At 42.2% G+C, this 16,385-nt stretch overlaps 2 protein-coding genes across 2 annotated transcripts; both read right to left on the reverse strand.

Moving 5' to 3' along the window:
• Window positions 1–11,229: 11,229 nt before the first annotated feature.
• Window positions 11,230–12,284, reverse strand: LOC110156047 (trace amine-associated receptor 13c-like). The gene is made up of 2 exons (XM_020920233.2): window positions 12,112–12,284; window positions 11,230–12,034 (listed from the first exon to the last, which is right to left on the reverse strand). The coding sequence occupies exons 1-2, from the start codon at window positions 12,282–12,284 to the stop codon at window positions 11,230–11,232; spliced, it is 978 nt and encodes a 325-aa protein (XP_020775892.2).
• Window positions 12,285–14,328: 2,044 nt separating this feature from the next.
• LOC110156048 (trace amine-associated receptor 13c-like) lies at window positions 14,329–15,396 on the reverse strand. Its single transcript, XM_020920234.2, has 2 exons — window positions 15,221–15,396; window positions 14,329–15,136 (listed from the first exon to the last, which is right to left on the reverse strand). The coding sequence occupies exons 1-2, from the start codon at window positions 15,394–15,396 to the stop codon at window positions 14,329–14,331; spliced, it is 984 nt and encodes a 327-aa protein (XP_020775893.2).
• Between the last annotated feature and the right edge of the window lie 989 nt (window positions 15,397–16,385).

Genomic DNA, 16,385 nt, shown 5'->3' on the forward strand with positions numbered 1-16,385 from the left:
CAAACTAAATATGAGTGTAAAGTAGAACATACAAATGATGAATGTAAGCATATCATGCATAATTTGTGCTGGATATTTTATTTGGTATTAATAAAAAACATTTTAAGTAACCTAAATTTCCGTATGTGGTCTAATCTCTCGCACATTTTAGACAATTCCTGCGCTTCTACATGTTTGATAAGAGCTAAAGATCTTAAGTAAACGTCCCCATCTTGCGGGATTTGCGGGCGGGAGCGGGACTGAAAATTCTGTCCCGTGCAGACCTCTACCGACACTAACCTGATTACAGCTGCGTGTGAGTCTAATAATCTGATAAATGTTAGGAGGCATGGATCTGTAATAAGAATTCTATAAACGGTGCTCCGGTCGTGTTTTACCATGTATTTGTATAGTGTCTTTGTACCTGTGTATTTATACCTGTGTCTCATAGCTGCACTCCGGTGCTTCAGGTGAAAGTTCCTGCTTCTTTCATTGCCTCATGTCTTTCTGCTTTTCGCTCGTCTGCGGACAATGAGCTTGGGCTCACAGACATTTATTCGATAACTGAGCTCTAATGAAACAGAAGTACAAACCTCAGCTAAAAACACGTTTAACAAATGACATGATAGAAAAACCTGAAAACAAAACAGGCTACCGGTTGCCACAACAGGGTTTGGGTCAGCTGATTGGGGTAGGACAGGTTTATGACTTTTCAGGAAAAAAAGCAACTATTAAATAGTCTATCCTATAAAATAATCAAGTGGGACTTAATAAAGAAAACCTTCATTCTGTCGTTTTCAACTTATTTAAAAATAAGGGACTGAAGGACTGAGGAGAAATTTTATTCCTTTTCCAGCAGATGACGCCACTGCTCTGGGCGATGTGGGGTACTTGGTTTTAGGTTTTCCTCTGTAATACTCAGTCAAAAGTAAAAAATTCAAAAGTATAGCACAGCTGTCAGATTTCCCCACATTTCATAATTTTGTTTGAGAAAAATTTTTCTTTCTAAATTCTATACACATTCCACATTTTATTCAACATTACAATATTTACAGATTTACAGAATAGTTTGTACTTTTTATTCTAGCAGCAGGAGTCATTTTGATAATGACGACTAAATCAAACCTATGAATGTAACTTTAAAGCTACAAGACAAAATACAGATTTAAGTTGGTACAGTAAATATTTTAAAGTGCATATGGCATTTGAGCAATTATATTTATGAAGATTTCTAATTTAATTTCCTGTTTGAACACGGACAGCAGATACAGAACCAATTTAATAACTTTTACCTAGCAACCATACTATGAAAAAGTGGCGTGTCTAAAATTACACAATAGTTCAATTATCCCTGCAATTGAAAGTTTTGATTACAGACATATTCCTTCTTAGAACCACTATGTCCTTTATTTTTGTGCTTTTCTTTTCAACTTTTGTCCAGAAACTAACACAAGACTGATATATAAAAATGTAAAACTATGATAAATATTCACCACAAGTAAATATCACCAAACCAAGTAAAAATAATTAGAAAAATGTGCCATACACACTTTAAGATCAGGATAAAAGAGGCAGGTTTTATGCAAAAGCAACCCTCTCCATTTATCCAGGCTGGGGACTGGCACAAAGGGACACATACAGCGCCCTCTGTGGCTGGATTAGACCCACCGCCCGTGCTTGTACAGAGTTAGTGTGTTAGTAAGTGCGTGCAGACATACTCACCATAAACAGCAGCCTCTGGACCTGTGAAGACTAGTTTAAAAGTTAAAGGTTGTATGGAGGATTTAGTTTTGTTTCAAATTGTCAATGATAGATTATAGAGATGCAGTAGCCTTGTAATTATGATGACCAAAAAAAAGAGAATAAAAATTCATCAACTCTGGACGTGGTGGGGCCAGCTAAACATTTGCCAATAGATAACGACACTGCCTCGTTATCTGTTAGCTGACAGGCTGTCAATCAATCTCCCTACATTTCTAGCGTAACTGACTTGCCTGCGCGCTGCCGGTACGTGGTTTACGTACGCCTGTCACGCAGTCCACAGACGCAAGACGCACAGACGCTGTTTACTCCACCAACGCAACAGTTCTTAGCAGCTTTTTTGACCTATATCTTCCTCGCAGTTCGCACAAAGTTTGTTGCAATGGCGACAAGAATCCAGGAGCAGTTCGCCGCAAAAGAAAGTCCGTTTTTGAGGTCGCTGAAAGTAGAAGACAAGGGGAAAAGCAGTGAAGCCAAACTCAGGTGATTCTTGGAGATTCATTCCAGCGATGGCACGACTGAAGCAGACGCAGGGTCTAAAGACTGACGCATTGGTCGCCAAATTACTCCTGGACAGGTCACTTCTGCTTATTATGAAAACGTACTTTATTTCCAAGAGCTAGACAAACGTTTTTCAGGACACGAATGCGATATCCTCTGCCTGAAAATGTAATTTTCAAGACAAAGAAAGAGTCCGCTTGCTGCTGCGTGTTGTAGCTAGTTCATTTCGCACGGAATCTCCGCGCACCCCTCTCTGCACCCCTTTCCTGCTCCTCTCCCCGCTGCCTGTTCCGCTCTTCTCCCTGCTCCTCACTTCTTCTCCACGCACGAAATGTCCGCGCACCCCCTCCCCCGATCCTCACTTCTCCGCCTTTGCCTAACCAACACTGTAGTTAGTTGTTTACAAGTCATGTGCAGCGCACCGGCTGTAAACAAACCTGTTTCTGGCGTAAGGAGGAGGCGGGAGGAGGCGTTTCTACGTAGGGAGCTGTGGGGGAGGGGGGGTGGTTTCACGCATGCGCAACATTTGAAAAAGGACAAACAGTCGCTGGATTTCTCGTTCCTTGGAAAATCCTCTATACAACCTTTAAGTAAAACAGTTTAGATCTGCAATGAGAAGAGTCAGAAGAGTTAGAGTTAGAACTGTCATTTCACAAGACAAGCCCGAAACAATTTTACATCATAGACAATGGCAATATTAATATGATATTTAACCTTTAACCCTGTAAAGTTAATACAATGTTTAAACAGAAATGTCAACATATTTCAAACAGGTTAAAATGAACAGACCCTGTGCAAACCTGTGGAAGAGTTGGATTAGGATACTACCTACTAGACTTTCAGTTTAGTGTAAGGTTTAGGACCAGAGCCGTCACACTCTATAAAGCAGTCCAAATCTGGCCCACGTTTAGACCAGTTCAGACCAAACCAAATATAAATCATACACACAACCCAAAGCTCAACTCAGTTTTCAGACCTTTTTAACTCCATATGAAACTGTTGAAGGGTTAGTTTACAATAAGTAATTTCAGTTTCACCGAACTGTAACATGTTTTACCAGCCTGTTTAAATCGGGCCCATATTAAAACCAGTCGAGGGACACACCAAAAACACACAAGGGCCCAAACCCAAGTGCAACCTGTGGAAATTATGGTGTAAACATTTAATCTGGTCCACATTTAAACCAGATCAGACCAAAAGAGACCAGCAGTCTCCATAAAAGTGAATATAGAATATAGCCCACTTTTGGACCAGTTTAAAATCCTCAGCATATTCAAGCCTTGTTTTGAGATGATGATGATCACACAGAAATATCACCTGAGTTAAAGTCATGTACCTGAGTTAAAATCTGCATGAACAGACCAATAAAACCAGTGAAACATGCAGCAGGGAAAGATCCCTGTAAGATTATGTCGGTCACAAATCCAATGTCAAAGGGTCAGAACTTTGACAGCCACAAAAAAGTGACAGAACACAAGGGCCTCAACCCTTGGACCAAAACTCAACTCAAGATTAGTGGCTGAGTACTCACAGCAAGAAGGTTCCTTTCTGTGCAGAATCTGCACAAGTGTAAGGCTGCCCCAGCAGCACTTTGTTGATGATGAATGGGTCAAATGCAGAGGGTGAATTTCCCTCAAAAGGGATTACCGTATTTTACAGGCGATTAGGCGCGGTCTTAAACCTCCAAAAACGACTGCGCACCTTATAATCCGGAGTGCCTTTTATATGAATTTACGTGAGTGTTCCAGTACAACTTCAGTAAAGGACAAAGCCGCGGCTTTAATTAACCAAATAATTTTATGGCAATAGCCTATTCAATTGATACAACTTCAAAAAGTCCCTGCTTTTAGTCTAGTGTGAGAAATACAGTCGAACTAGATCCAAACCAGAGTCCCGAACCAGCAGGAGCAGCTCCGGTTCAGGCTGGGCTCAGAGGAGCTGGAGCGGGGAGCCTCGACCTGAGGAAGCGCTTTCCCCGGGAAGAACCAAATGCGCGGAGGACGGACGCTCAGAACAACAAATTGTAGCGACCTTCAAACTGTCGCAATGCCGCCAGCGCCGCAGAGGGAGACGCTGTCGGGGGTGCAGCAGCCAGCGCCACAGAGGGAGCCGCCGTCGTGGGTGCAGCAGCCAGCGCCGCAGAGGGAGCCGCCAGCGCCGCAGAGGGAGCCGCCAGCGCCGCAGAGGGAGCCGCCGTCGTGGGTGCAGCCGTCAGTGCCGCAGAGGGAGCCGCCGTCGTGGGTGCAGCCGTCAGTGCCGCAGAGGGAGCCACCAGCGCCGCAGAGAGAACCACCTTCAGGGGAGCAGCAACCAACGCCGCAGCCGCTATCCCCGGAGACAAGCCAAGCCATTGCTGATCTCTTTACAAGAAGCTGTGAAGGGCTAGATGCTGAACAACAACAACATCTAAAGACTCTGCTTGATGTGTTTGCTAATTACACTAATCTGGTCCTTCACGATATTGACACTGGAGAGGCCCGCCCTGTTCGCCTCCGGCCACGCCGGCTGCCCCTCGCTAAACGACGGGCAGCACAAGAAAAGATTGAAGAGATGCTACAGGCAGGCATCATTGAACCATCAAAAAGTACCTGGGCAGCACCTGTAGTTCTAGTCCAGAAGAAAGATGGGACTTGGCATTTTTGTGTGGACTACCGCCGCCTTAATGACATCACACGTAAAGACTCATACCCCCTGCCACGCATCGACGATGCTTTGGACTATATCTCTGGCTCTTCCTGGTTCAGCTCTTTAGACCTTCGCAGCGGGTACTGGCAGGTGGAGCTGGCCGCCCCAAGACCGCTTTTTCGATCGGCCAAGGTCTGTGGCAGTTCAAGGTCATGCCGTTTGGCCTCTGCAAAACTCCAGCTACTTTTGAGCGCCTGATGGAACGGGTGCTTGCAGACATCCCCAGGAGCTGCTGCATTGTTTACCTGCATGACCTATTGGCCCACGCAGCAGACTTCCAAGGTGCCCTAGACAACTTACGGGACGTTCTCCAAGCCATCCGCCAAGCAGGCCTGTGCCTGAACCCTAAGAAGTGCCAGTTGTTCAGGAAACAGACTTCTTTTCTGGGCCATGTTGTCAGTGGCAAAGGAGTCTCCACTGACCCAGCTAAAGTAACTGCGGTGCGAGAGTGGCCTACCCCCAATGACATTGCAGAGTTGCGCAGTTTCTTGGGCTTGGCTTCCTATTACCGAAGGTTCATAAAAGACTTTGCCACCATGGCCAGGCCCCTCCACAAGTTGACCCAGAAAAAACACGTCTTCCAGTGGACAGTGCTGCAGCCTTCAACCACCTGCACTGTGCCTTGGTTGAAGCCCCAGTGTTGGCCTATCCAGACCCAAAAAAGATCTTTATCGTGGACACCGATGCCAGCAACGTGGGTCTGGGTGCCGTACTTTCCCAGGAGGGAGAGCATGGTGAACAGGTCATTTCCTATTACAGTCGCTCCCTAAGCAAACCAGAGAGGAACTATTGTGTTACCCGCCGGGAGCTGCTAGCAGTGGTCTTAGGTCTTCACCATTTCCGAACGTACTTGTATGGTCAGCGGTTTGTTCTGAGGACTGACCATGCTTCACTCACCTGGCTGTTGAACTTTAAGGAACCCGAAGGGCAGTTAGCCAGGTGGACAGAGATCCTACAGGACTATGATTTTGACATCCAGTATAGGGCAGGTCGAATTCACAGTAATGCTGATGCCCTGTCACGGAGGCCATGTGACGAGACGTGCCTCTTCTGTCAACGGGCAGAGGAGCATAGTCCTGGTGCCAAAGTAGCAGCACTGCAATGTGTGGTGGTGTCAGACCCCGAAGAGGCCATCGACCCTCAGCAGCTCCAGCAAGACCAACAACAGGACCCAGTTCTAGCTCGAGTACTTTCCTGGGTGGAAGATGGCCAACGCCCAGAGTGGTCAAACATATCAGCATTGGACTCTGAGACAAAAGCTCTGCACTCCCAGTGGCCCAACCTCAATGTCCGGAATGGGGTCCTCTGCCATTGTTGGAGTTCCCCAAATGGACAGAGAGAGATACTGCAGCTCCTGGTCCCTCATAAACTGCGAGCTAGAGTCCTTCAGTGGGTTCATGGGGCAGTGGGTGCTGGACATTTTGGCGTTACCAAAACCTTACAGCGACTTAGACAACCAGGGTGCAGATGCGACGTGGAGATGTTTGATCACAGGTGTGATACCTGCACTGTACAGAAAGGCCCTATTCGTCAGTCCCACGCCCCATTGCAGCAATACCAGGTGGGTGCACCCATGGAGAGGGTGGGCGTTGACATCTTAGGCCCATTCCCTGCCACAGACCAAGGGAATTGGTACATTCTTGTGGCTATGGACTATTTTACAAAGTGGCCGGAGGCGTACGCAATTCCTGACCAGAGTGCTGCTACCACTGCACAGAAACTAGTTGACGAGTTCTTCTGTCGGTTTGGAGTGCCAGAGGAACTCCATAGTGATCAAGGGCGGAACTTTGAGGCTAAGGTGTTCCAGGAGGTGTGCCAGCGTCTGGGAATAAGGAAAACCAGGACCACCCCGTTGCACCCACAAAGTGATGGCTTGGTTGAACGTTTTAACCGAACACTAACCACGCAGCTTGCCATCCTCACCAGCCACCGACAGTGGGACTGGGATTGTCACCTCCCCTTGGTCTTGTGGGCGTACAGAACTGCTGTGCAGGAGTCGACAAGGTGTACTCCCGCTGCACTAATGTTTGGCCATGAGCTACGCACTCCAGTGGACCTAGTCTTTGGGTCCCCCCCGGAGCCAGAAGTGCGAGGGGAGCCTGGACTGGACTACTTCTTCAACTTGGTGGAGCAGCTTCAATTAGTCCATGAGCTCTGCCGGGAACATCTGGCCAGTGCAGGAATCCAACAGAAGAGGGCTTATGATCTCCGCTGCAAGGGGCAGGATTTCAGCGTGGGTAATAAAGTGTGGGTCTATAGCCCAGTTAGGAAGAAAGGACACTCGCCTAAGCTTTGTAGCCATTGGGTGGGGCCATGTGTTGTCCTTGCAAGACTGTCAGATGTTGTGTATCAGGTGAAACTATCTCAGAGGGGTAGGGTTGTAGTTCTTCACCGAGATCGGCTTGCCCCCTACCAGCCCTTGGTTCCAACAGTGCGGGCTTCAGGAGACCAAATCCAGTCGTCATCAAGTAGCCCTGCGGCAGCCACCAATGGCAAGTCACCGCATCGCCCTCGGAGGCAACGGAGACTCCCCTCACATCTGAGTGACTTTGTTGTTGACAGCTAACTGGGGACAGTTAATCGTGCTAGTGGGGGGGGGCTGTGTAGCGACCTACAAACTGTCGCAATGCTTTATGGGATTGTTTTTATTTGGGGCTAGTTATTGACAGGCAGTCATTTTCGTGGGGGAGCGTTCAGACCATGAGTTAGGCAGGAGTGTTTGAAACTTAACCCTGCACTGTTGCTATTTTGCCGCTTCTATTAAAGCTGAAGTACGAGCCAACCTGTTCTTACGGTTTTCATTTCATAACTGCCGTTACAATATAACAAACCAAACTGGACTCACGCTTCTGTCCGGATGCTGCACCACCTCGGAACCAGCCGCGGTTCTTGAGTGCGGAGGACCAGAGCAGCCCGTCCGGACCTGTAGTCCACAGCGCATTCTTGCTTTTCCCGCACGGAAACTGACGACGGAACGTACCCGCTCGGACTCAGTCCATCAAGCACTGGTCTTGCTCGCCACCGTTTGGTACCAGCACATGGAGGATGGAGCCTCCGGACCATCTGACCAACGCGCTTGTAGGACGACAGAAGACCAAGGACCAGACCCCAGCACCGTCCTGAGGAGCTGCGTGCTACTGTGAGCGCTGTTGGCTGCTGCTGTTACCCGAACTCTGGGCTGATGCAGTGAGTTTGTACAAAGTTCTACATGTTGCTGTTTTATGAGTTCATGGTGATAATTTGAGATGAGGACGGCCCGTGGTATTAACAGGAACATCGGTGTTGGTAACTGGAGGTATCGCTGTTTTCCCGGGAAACAGAGACACGTCAATCGAACCAGTTTTGGTTCGTTTGCTGGTGTGAACGCGGACCACACTGGAGTGTATTTGCTACATAATAACAATTTTATTGCCTGGTGCGGACCAAATAATCGAACTATGTGATAACGCCCTAATGTGTTATTTTTAGTTATAACCGTATTATGAGTTATTGTGAATACGCTGACAATTTATCGGTCTCAGACAGTTTTTTTGTTTTTTACGTGTTACAAATTAACAAAGTTGAGAGTTAACGTAAGGAGTAAAAGCGTTAAATAAAGTTTGACTGATTTACCTAACTGTTGTGTTTCGTTTAATGTGCCTTATAGTCCGGTGCGGTTTATATGTGAAAAAAGTTTGGGAAAACGCCTAATCACCTGGAAAATACGGTACTAAAATATACTCAAGATTATTCCAAATGATCAGGTTTTAAAGATGTGGGTTTCTCCATTTGGTACAGTTTTCTTTGGTCTTTCCTTCCTTTGGACTCCCATTAACATTACATGAGTGAGGTGTAAGAAAGATTTCACTTTTGTGCACAAATCCCATAAAAAATGTTTCTTTGCATTAATGACTTCAGAACCCTATTGGGGCTGTGTGTGTTTAGTATTCCCATATAGGAGGAGGAGCAGAAGTTATAAAATCAGTGTTGGTCAGGGCCGCATATTATATAACATATATATAATTTTTTTATAGGCTACAATTGATCAGAATTATTATAATAATATGTTATAATCATAATATATTAGGATACTATATTATTGTATATATAATGTGAGACAGAGGCCCTCATGGGATTAAGAAAATAATATGCTAGTTAATTAAAATAATATTAATGATTTATTACAGGCTTTTAAGCAGTGTTCTAAATCATAAAGCAGGGGTACTCAGTTGCAAACTCAAAAGGTCCACTTACCAAATTTACAGTGATTCCAAGGTCCAAAAACGTCACAGTGTATTTCCAAACTTAGAACTTCTAATAAAAAATAAATCCAAAAGATCTAAAAAGTAAATCCACATGGAACATTTGAACTACGCACAAAGAACTAAGTACACTACTAGATTCTACTACCAGATAGATAAATACTAAATACACTAGCTAGATAGCTACTTTAGCAAAGCTAAGTCACAAAAGGGTGCTCAAGGCTTGTGAGTATCTGCTGCTCCCATTCCTCCTGTCACTGCGCATGTCTCCTGCAGAGCCGCTGTTCTGTCTGGATCATGTCAGTCAATCGCACCAATACTTCTAGACCACTGAAAATGTAACATGGTAATCGAGCAGCAGAAAGAAAGTTTGGAGCCTTCAAGGTATTCAGTGAAGGCCTAATACAAAATAATGACTTTATAATTTTTTTTTTTTTTTTATCTAGGTCAAGTTAGGGAGTGTATGTCTGTTTCCTCATATCTCCTCCTACTTTGCTCTCTGCTTAGAAGGGGGGTGTCCTACAAATTAAATCTGCTCTATGGATGCATAAAAAAAAAGAAAAATCTAAAAAAGTCATCTTTGACCCCATACTGCTTCTTGGCAAACCAAGTTGCTAAAAACCACTAATCCACAACACTTTTATTATTTTTTTAACTCTTTGGTTTTAGGCATTGCATTAGACAACTCTGTGCTGGTAGAAAATGCTTGTGTGTATTATAAGTACCTACATTTAGAAAATGCCTTACTGTGGTTTAAGTCATACCTAATTGAAATCAGCATGTAACAGTGAATGGGGTTAAAGTTGCAAACACTATAAAATTCAACTTGTAAATCAAATCAGACCGTAAATTTCCAGTGATTAAAAACGTCCATTGCATGATTATGTGTCATACTGGACTGTACTGGCTCAGACTGCACCCAGTTCAGGCTCCAGCTCAGTGTGGGACTGGTCTTATTGCTATGACACTCACACGAGGACCTGAGCTCTGCTCTGCTGTTGTGGTCACTGCCTTTAAACACTGCACAACACCATGTGTTTGCGTGATAACTATTTATTTATTCAGGGAAAAGGTTGCAGTCACTCTGGTAAAAATAAAATCCAACTGAACTGATCCGGAGAACCGAAGCACCTCCGCCTCAACCACCGAACTGCACATTCCATGCTCTGAGCTCCTCTGTTACTTTTAATTATGTGGAATACTGAGGCAAATCAGACTTTATTTATTTATCTTTTCATACAATAAAGTGCTTTATAATCATGGAAAAACTACTCAACTTTCCAACCAACCACCCACACAACAGCCGAGCAGAGAGCCACACTCAGTCACCAGGACACAGACACAAGGCCCAGGGGAGAGACGAGGCCCACACAGCGCCCCAGGAGCCTACGAGACAGGCAGCTGCAGCTGACTACCTCTCCTGGCACAGAGGGCTCCTACAAAGGAAACAAAATGTACAAAAAGGCATCTATACAAATTTGGGTAGAAAGAGAGTAATACTTGAACATAATATAAAATAGTAAATACAAATGCTCATAATAATAAAACAGATGAAAGAATGAGCTAAAAAGGGTTTATCTTGAGCCCACTCTTAAAATAATAAATGTCATCTTCACCCCTTCCAGCCACAGACATATACTGTGCTACATATAACACTTTTAAAAATAATGTAAAACATGGCTGATAACTAATCAAATCTGTGAGCATATGAAATTGTTTATTTCTTAATAAGAGATCACACCTGGTTTTTATGTAACTTCCTGTTTATTGCAATGTTCCAACACATTTATTGTAAATGTTATTATGACTGGTATTAGTGATGAGTTTTTTAGTGACTAAAAGGACTGAATTCTAAATCTGTCATATTTACACCTATTTCATGGATTTCAGCTTCTATGCAACAAATCTTAGTACTTTTTGATTCTGAAAAGCACAAGGCACAAGGATATTTTCAATATCATATCAAAGTGTTTGTATTCTTAACTTACTACATACTTACCCTGTAACAATACACACACATTTTTAGATCATTATTATTAAGAGTTCATTTCATACTAACACATTATTTATCACTGGACAGTATGCAGGTCTTACTGGAGCCAGGCTGCAGTATCTGAAGTGTGACAATATATTTTAGGCATTTTCTAAACCAGGGGTAACAAAAAGTATAGATGACTGGATTTAAGCAAGAGTTAAAGTAAATGAGATATATAATAGTGCTGAACAGTGTATCCTGTCCTATTATCAAAATGTAATACGGACACAGACATATAATAAACATCACAATGATGATGCCTAATGTCCTGGCAGCCTTTAGTTCTGATTTATTTGCCAATACTGCTCTGTGGGATTTTGCGCCTGTAATGTGGGAGCGCATGGCCCGAACCTGGGTCAAAACAGCAATGAATACTCTTATATATAAAACAGATATGGCAGTAACTGGAATAAGAAATGAAACTAAGATGTCAATTATACCCACAAAGTAATTAATAGCAGCCCCACACTCCCCATAGCAACTGTTAAAGCTTCCCATTTGTGTCACACTGTCTTTAAGCACTATTACGTTATAAAGCGTTGAGCAAAACCAGGAAAGACATACACAGAATCTAACTCTATTGTCAGTGACTTTAGTATGGTAATGTAGAGGCTGGCAAATGGCAATGTAACGCTCTACTGATATAAGCACTATAGTCCCCAATGAAGCACTGGTAACAATGTATGACACAAGCTGATACACAATACACACTGCATCGCCAAGCAGCCAGCATCCGTCAACAAACAGAATTTGAAAGAACATAAGAAGTCCCACACAGAAGTCAGACGCCGCCAATGACAGGATAAGGAAGTTGGTTGGAGTGTGGAGCTGTCTGAAGAAGAGAGACATTTAAGGTCCAGCCAAGATAAGCAATTGCATTTGAAAGATTGTTGAATAAAGTGTAATTACTTGTAGTGTGCGATTGAAATGATAACGAGCAGGTTGAAAACAGTAGTCACCAATGAAAGAAGATATAGAAGAGTGTGAATTAGCATAGCAGTGAAGTAAGGCCGGACAATCCTTTTACAAGAAACATTGAGCATTTGTGGAAAACATAAGTTATCTTCTTCTGCTGTCTCCATCTTTACATGTTTAGTCTGAGAGAGAATGAGCATCTGGGCATCTCTCCATCTGACCTATATAAGTTTATTTCCTCCTCCCACTGTAGCCTGCATGTGCTCATGGGGAGGGAAAGTTTGCATCAAGAACTGAAGATCCCATATTATGCTATTTTCACTATTTTTCATGTTATAATGTTGTTTCATCATCACAAACATACCGAGACTTGTGTTTTGTTTCACTGACACATGTTTAACACACAAATCCTGAATAAGTTCTTTTCTCAAACAGAAAATGTCATGTGGGAATACAGGAAGTGCTCCACTGTGCATGGTTTAAACTCAACCTTTACTAGAATCATTTGGATAATTTCAGAGCTGGAATTTCCAGTCTCTTCTAAATGAAAGGTAAAAGGTAGCTATTAATTTGAAAATTACAGCTTCATGACATCAAAAAATTTTATGAGATCTCCGAAGATGAACTTTGGAGATAGAACCAGACAAATGATAAAGGGTTTCTCCACGTATGTTTCTGATGACGTAACAACATTCCAACATGACTTAAAGCTCCCAACTGTCAATTCTGCGTAATATACAACCTTCAAAAATAATTGCAGTGGTGAAAAAAACTAAACAAAACAAAACAAAAAAACATCTGTTGCAAGTATGTGTTCTAGTGGCATGACATTTATAATTATGAAAAACTGCACTTCCCAGTTTGTATTGTCATGATACAAAGATAAAACACACTAAAACAATGGAATTTTCAGTACAAAATATACATGTTAAATGCACTGTCTTACACATAGAAAAACAGAGAAACAGAAGAACTTTGTGTTTCCTCCACAGCTCAACAGACCGATACAGTAACCATATTACTTTTTAAGGAGTTTAAGTATTCAATCATTAACTCAATATAATGTCTTAGCCTGTTTGTAAATGAGGCAAGTGCTATTTTGGTAAATGAAAATTTTTGTCATATGTTCTGTCAGTGTCATATTTTTGTTGATTAAAACTGAAAACATAGATTCATTTTGTAAATTAATAAAAAATAAAACAAAACAAAAGTGAAAATTGGCTATTAGAAATTAGATCCCTTTTCAATTACTCATAAGGAATGATTTGTAATGGCCTAGACCAGGGGTGGGCAAACTACGGCCCGGGGGCCGTATATGGCCCTTTAAACCTTTTAATCCGGCCCGCCGAACTGGAAGAAATTACAAAAATAAACCTTGTTGATGTTTTATTTGTCATGCATTTCCAGCGTTTCCCAGTAGATGGCGCACTACATATACGTTGAGGTGCGGCGTATTATATTGGCCGCAATGCTTTATGGGAAAGTGTTCTTACCAGAGTTATTCGGACCATGAGTGAAGTAGTTGGTGTTCAAGATATAAGACTGCACTGCTTCCATTTTAAGTTGGTAAAAGTAAAACTTAGAAAACTTGAAAATTCTGAGATGTAAATGTCAATAAGTGCAACTTCATAGTGTCCAGTTTTACTGCATTTGCAGGTGTCTGTGTGTGACTGTTTGACTTTGAGTTATTTTTACTCAAATTTGTGAACGTTGAGCTCATGATGTTTATTTCCATGTCGTGTGCAGTGGAACAGATTTATTCGCTTTTATGTGTCTACATAAACGTGATGATGTCATGAAGTCGAGCTCTTAACACGTTATGTCTTATTTTCTGTCCGGTCCTTCAGCCAAACTTTAGGACCCTATGTGGCCCGCGAGCCGAAAAGTTTGCCCACCCCTGGCCTAGACCGTACACTAACTCAGTGTCCAAGGTCCAGTGTCCAACAAATCTGTGTGCATGTCCAATGAAGCAGTTGAACATTTTGAAAACACTGAAAAAATACAGTATTTTTTAAGGTAGCATTTTTAACAACTAGTAAATAATAACATTCAGCAATCATTTCAGAACCCCTTTTCTTAAACAGTGCATGTTCAGTCTCCTGCTTCAGACACATATAAGACAATAAAGACAGTTTTGCATAAAATTATAATTTATTTGGAAAAATAGACTGAAATCTATATGTTAGATTGATTTCTTTTTCCTTTGTCCCCTCACATTATACTGGCCCTACTAGAACCATGCTGCAGTATCTGAAGTGTCACTATGTATCTGAGACATTTTCTAAACCAGGGGTAGAAAAACGTGTATATCAGTGGATTCAAACAGGAGTTGAAATAGATCAAATAGATTACAACAGCTGCAGATGAAGCATTAAAATAAGCATCCTGGCCTATTACAACAATGTAATAAGGACATAGGCAAACAATGAACATTACAATGACAACCCCTAAAGTCCTGGCAGCTTTAAGTTCAGATTTATTTGCTAATACTGTTCTTTGTGATTTCGCTGCTGTGATCTGGGAGTGCATTGCCCGAACCTGGCTCACAACCACAACAAATACTCTCATGTATAAAACAGCAATGGCACTGACAGGTATAATAAAAGATATGAAGATGTCAATCAGGCCCACAGAGTAATTAATAGCAGCCACACATTCTCCAGAGCAACTGCTGAAGCTGCCTGGTTTTTCCATATTATCTTTAAGCACCATTAAGTTATAAAAAGTGGAACAAAACCAGCAAAGACATATACAAAACTTAACTCTACGCTCAGTGACTTTAGTGTAGTAATGTAAAGGCTGGCAAATTGCAATGTAGCGGTCCACTGATATAAGCACTATTGTTCCCATTGAAGCACAGGTTACTATGAAGGACACTAACTGGTATACAAGGCATAATATATCACCAAGAAGCCAGCATCCATCCACAAAGAGAATCTGAAAAAACATAAGGAGTCCCACACAGAAGTCGGAGATAGACAGTGAGAGGAGCAGGAAGTTGGTGGGACTGTGGAGCTGCCTGGAGAGGAGAAACAAATCAAGATCTTTCCCAATAAAGCATGGCATCAAATTATCACAGAGTACAGATAGGCAACAACATTACTTGTAGTGTGAAATTGAAATGATAACCAGCAGGTTGAGAGTAGTAGTCACCAGTGAAATAACATAGAGCACAGTGTACACCAGCATAGCAGTGAAGTAAGGTCGGACAATCTTTTTACAAGAAGCATTGAGCATTTGTGGAAAACATAGATCAGATATGTCTATTGTGGCTTCCATCTCAGCATGATGAGACAGTAAGTGTTTAGTGAAAGCCAGAAGGCCATTTAACATCCTCTATACCCCTCCTACTCCTCACATTGGTTGGGGGGTGGATACCAAGTTTGGCCCATTGAGAGATACTGATGAAATGTTTAGCATTAAGAATTATATTCTGTATAGTGCATTGCAAAAGAAGTATAAAGTAAAAAGTTTGACAAAAATATTTTTACCTATATGTTTCATTCTCATTTACCGTAACTTGCTTTGTATTGATTGTGCTGAGTGCTACTATGGCCAGGTTTCGCTTGGAAAAGAGGTTCTGAATCTCAATGTGACCTCCTAGTTGAATAAAGGTAAAATAAAGAAATACATAAACTCCACATAGGTACTTGAGGTAACTATAGTTCTATGAGGGTGTCATGAAAACCTTAACATATCTGTGTATTTAAGACACTGCAGGTTCATCTTTGTCCATTGCTTAGACAGTTGTGTGATATCTTCAAAGGAGCTGCAGAGGTCTTGGGTTTAAGGAGCCATTGTAATAGTGAGGAAAATCTTTTACATAATTCTCATCAATACATGCATGTATTTTGGGTATTTAGCAGTTTTAATAAATATAAATATGCATAAATGTACCTCATAATAATAACTACTGGTGAATACATCAGATATACACTTCTGACATGAAGGCCTACCTCCAGGGGTAAGATCACTGCTATCTGTAGCCCCGTTCACAAATTAATGAATTCCAGTGCCCCACCACACTTCATTTTGAAAACATGCCATGACACAGAGCCTGATATATAACATATTCTCTTGGATTACATAAATTATCATACAATGTGACCTATTTGACATCTAATTACATTTGCAATTACACTCTCCCACCTGCTGCATTTCTCTATTGAGGGGCTGTTTTGGTCATAAATATTAGAAGTGTAGTCACCAATATGAAGAGAGACAGAATGGTGTTTTATTTAATTTTTTTTTTTTTTATTTGAGAAGGG

The sequence above is a fragment of the Boleophthalmus pectinirostris genome, unplaced genomic scaffold (assembly GCF_026225935.1).
Source record: "Boleophthalmus pectinirostris isolate CB_2022bp ecotype Guang Dong unplaced genomic scaffold, ASM2622593v1 HiC_scaffold_1, whole genome shotgun sequence".
Taxonomy (NCBI): Eukaryota; Metazoa; Chordata; class Actinopteri; order Gobiiformes; family Gobiidae; genus Boleophthalmus; species Boleophthalmus pectinirostris.

What these genes read in the sequence shown, in the direction of transcription:
- LOC110156047 (XM_020920233.2), bottom strand. Translation starts at nt 12,284, where the DNA reads ATGGAGACAGCAGAAGAAGATAACTTATGTTTTCCACAAATGCTCAAT. An exon ending in ATTTCAATCGCACACTACAA is followed by an intron (nt 12,035 to 12,111) that starts GTAATTACACTT and finishes TCTCTTCTTCAG; the next exon opens with ACAGCTCCACACTCCAACCA.
- LOC110156048 (XM_020920234.2), bottom strand. Translation starts at nt 15,396, where the DNA reads ATGGAAGCCACAATAGACATATCTGATCTATGTTTTCCACAAATGCTC. An exon ending in ATTTCAATTTCACACTACAA is followed by an intron (nt 15,137 to 15,220) that starts GTAATGTTGTTG and finishes TCTCCTCTCCAG; the next exon opens with GCAGCTCCACAGTCCCACCA.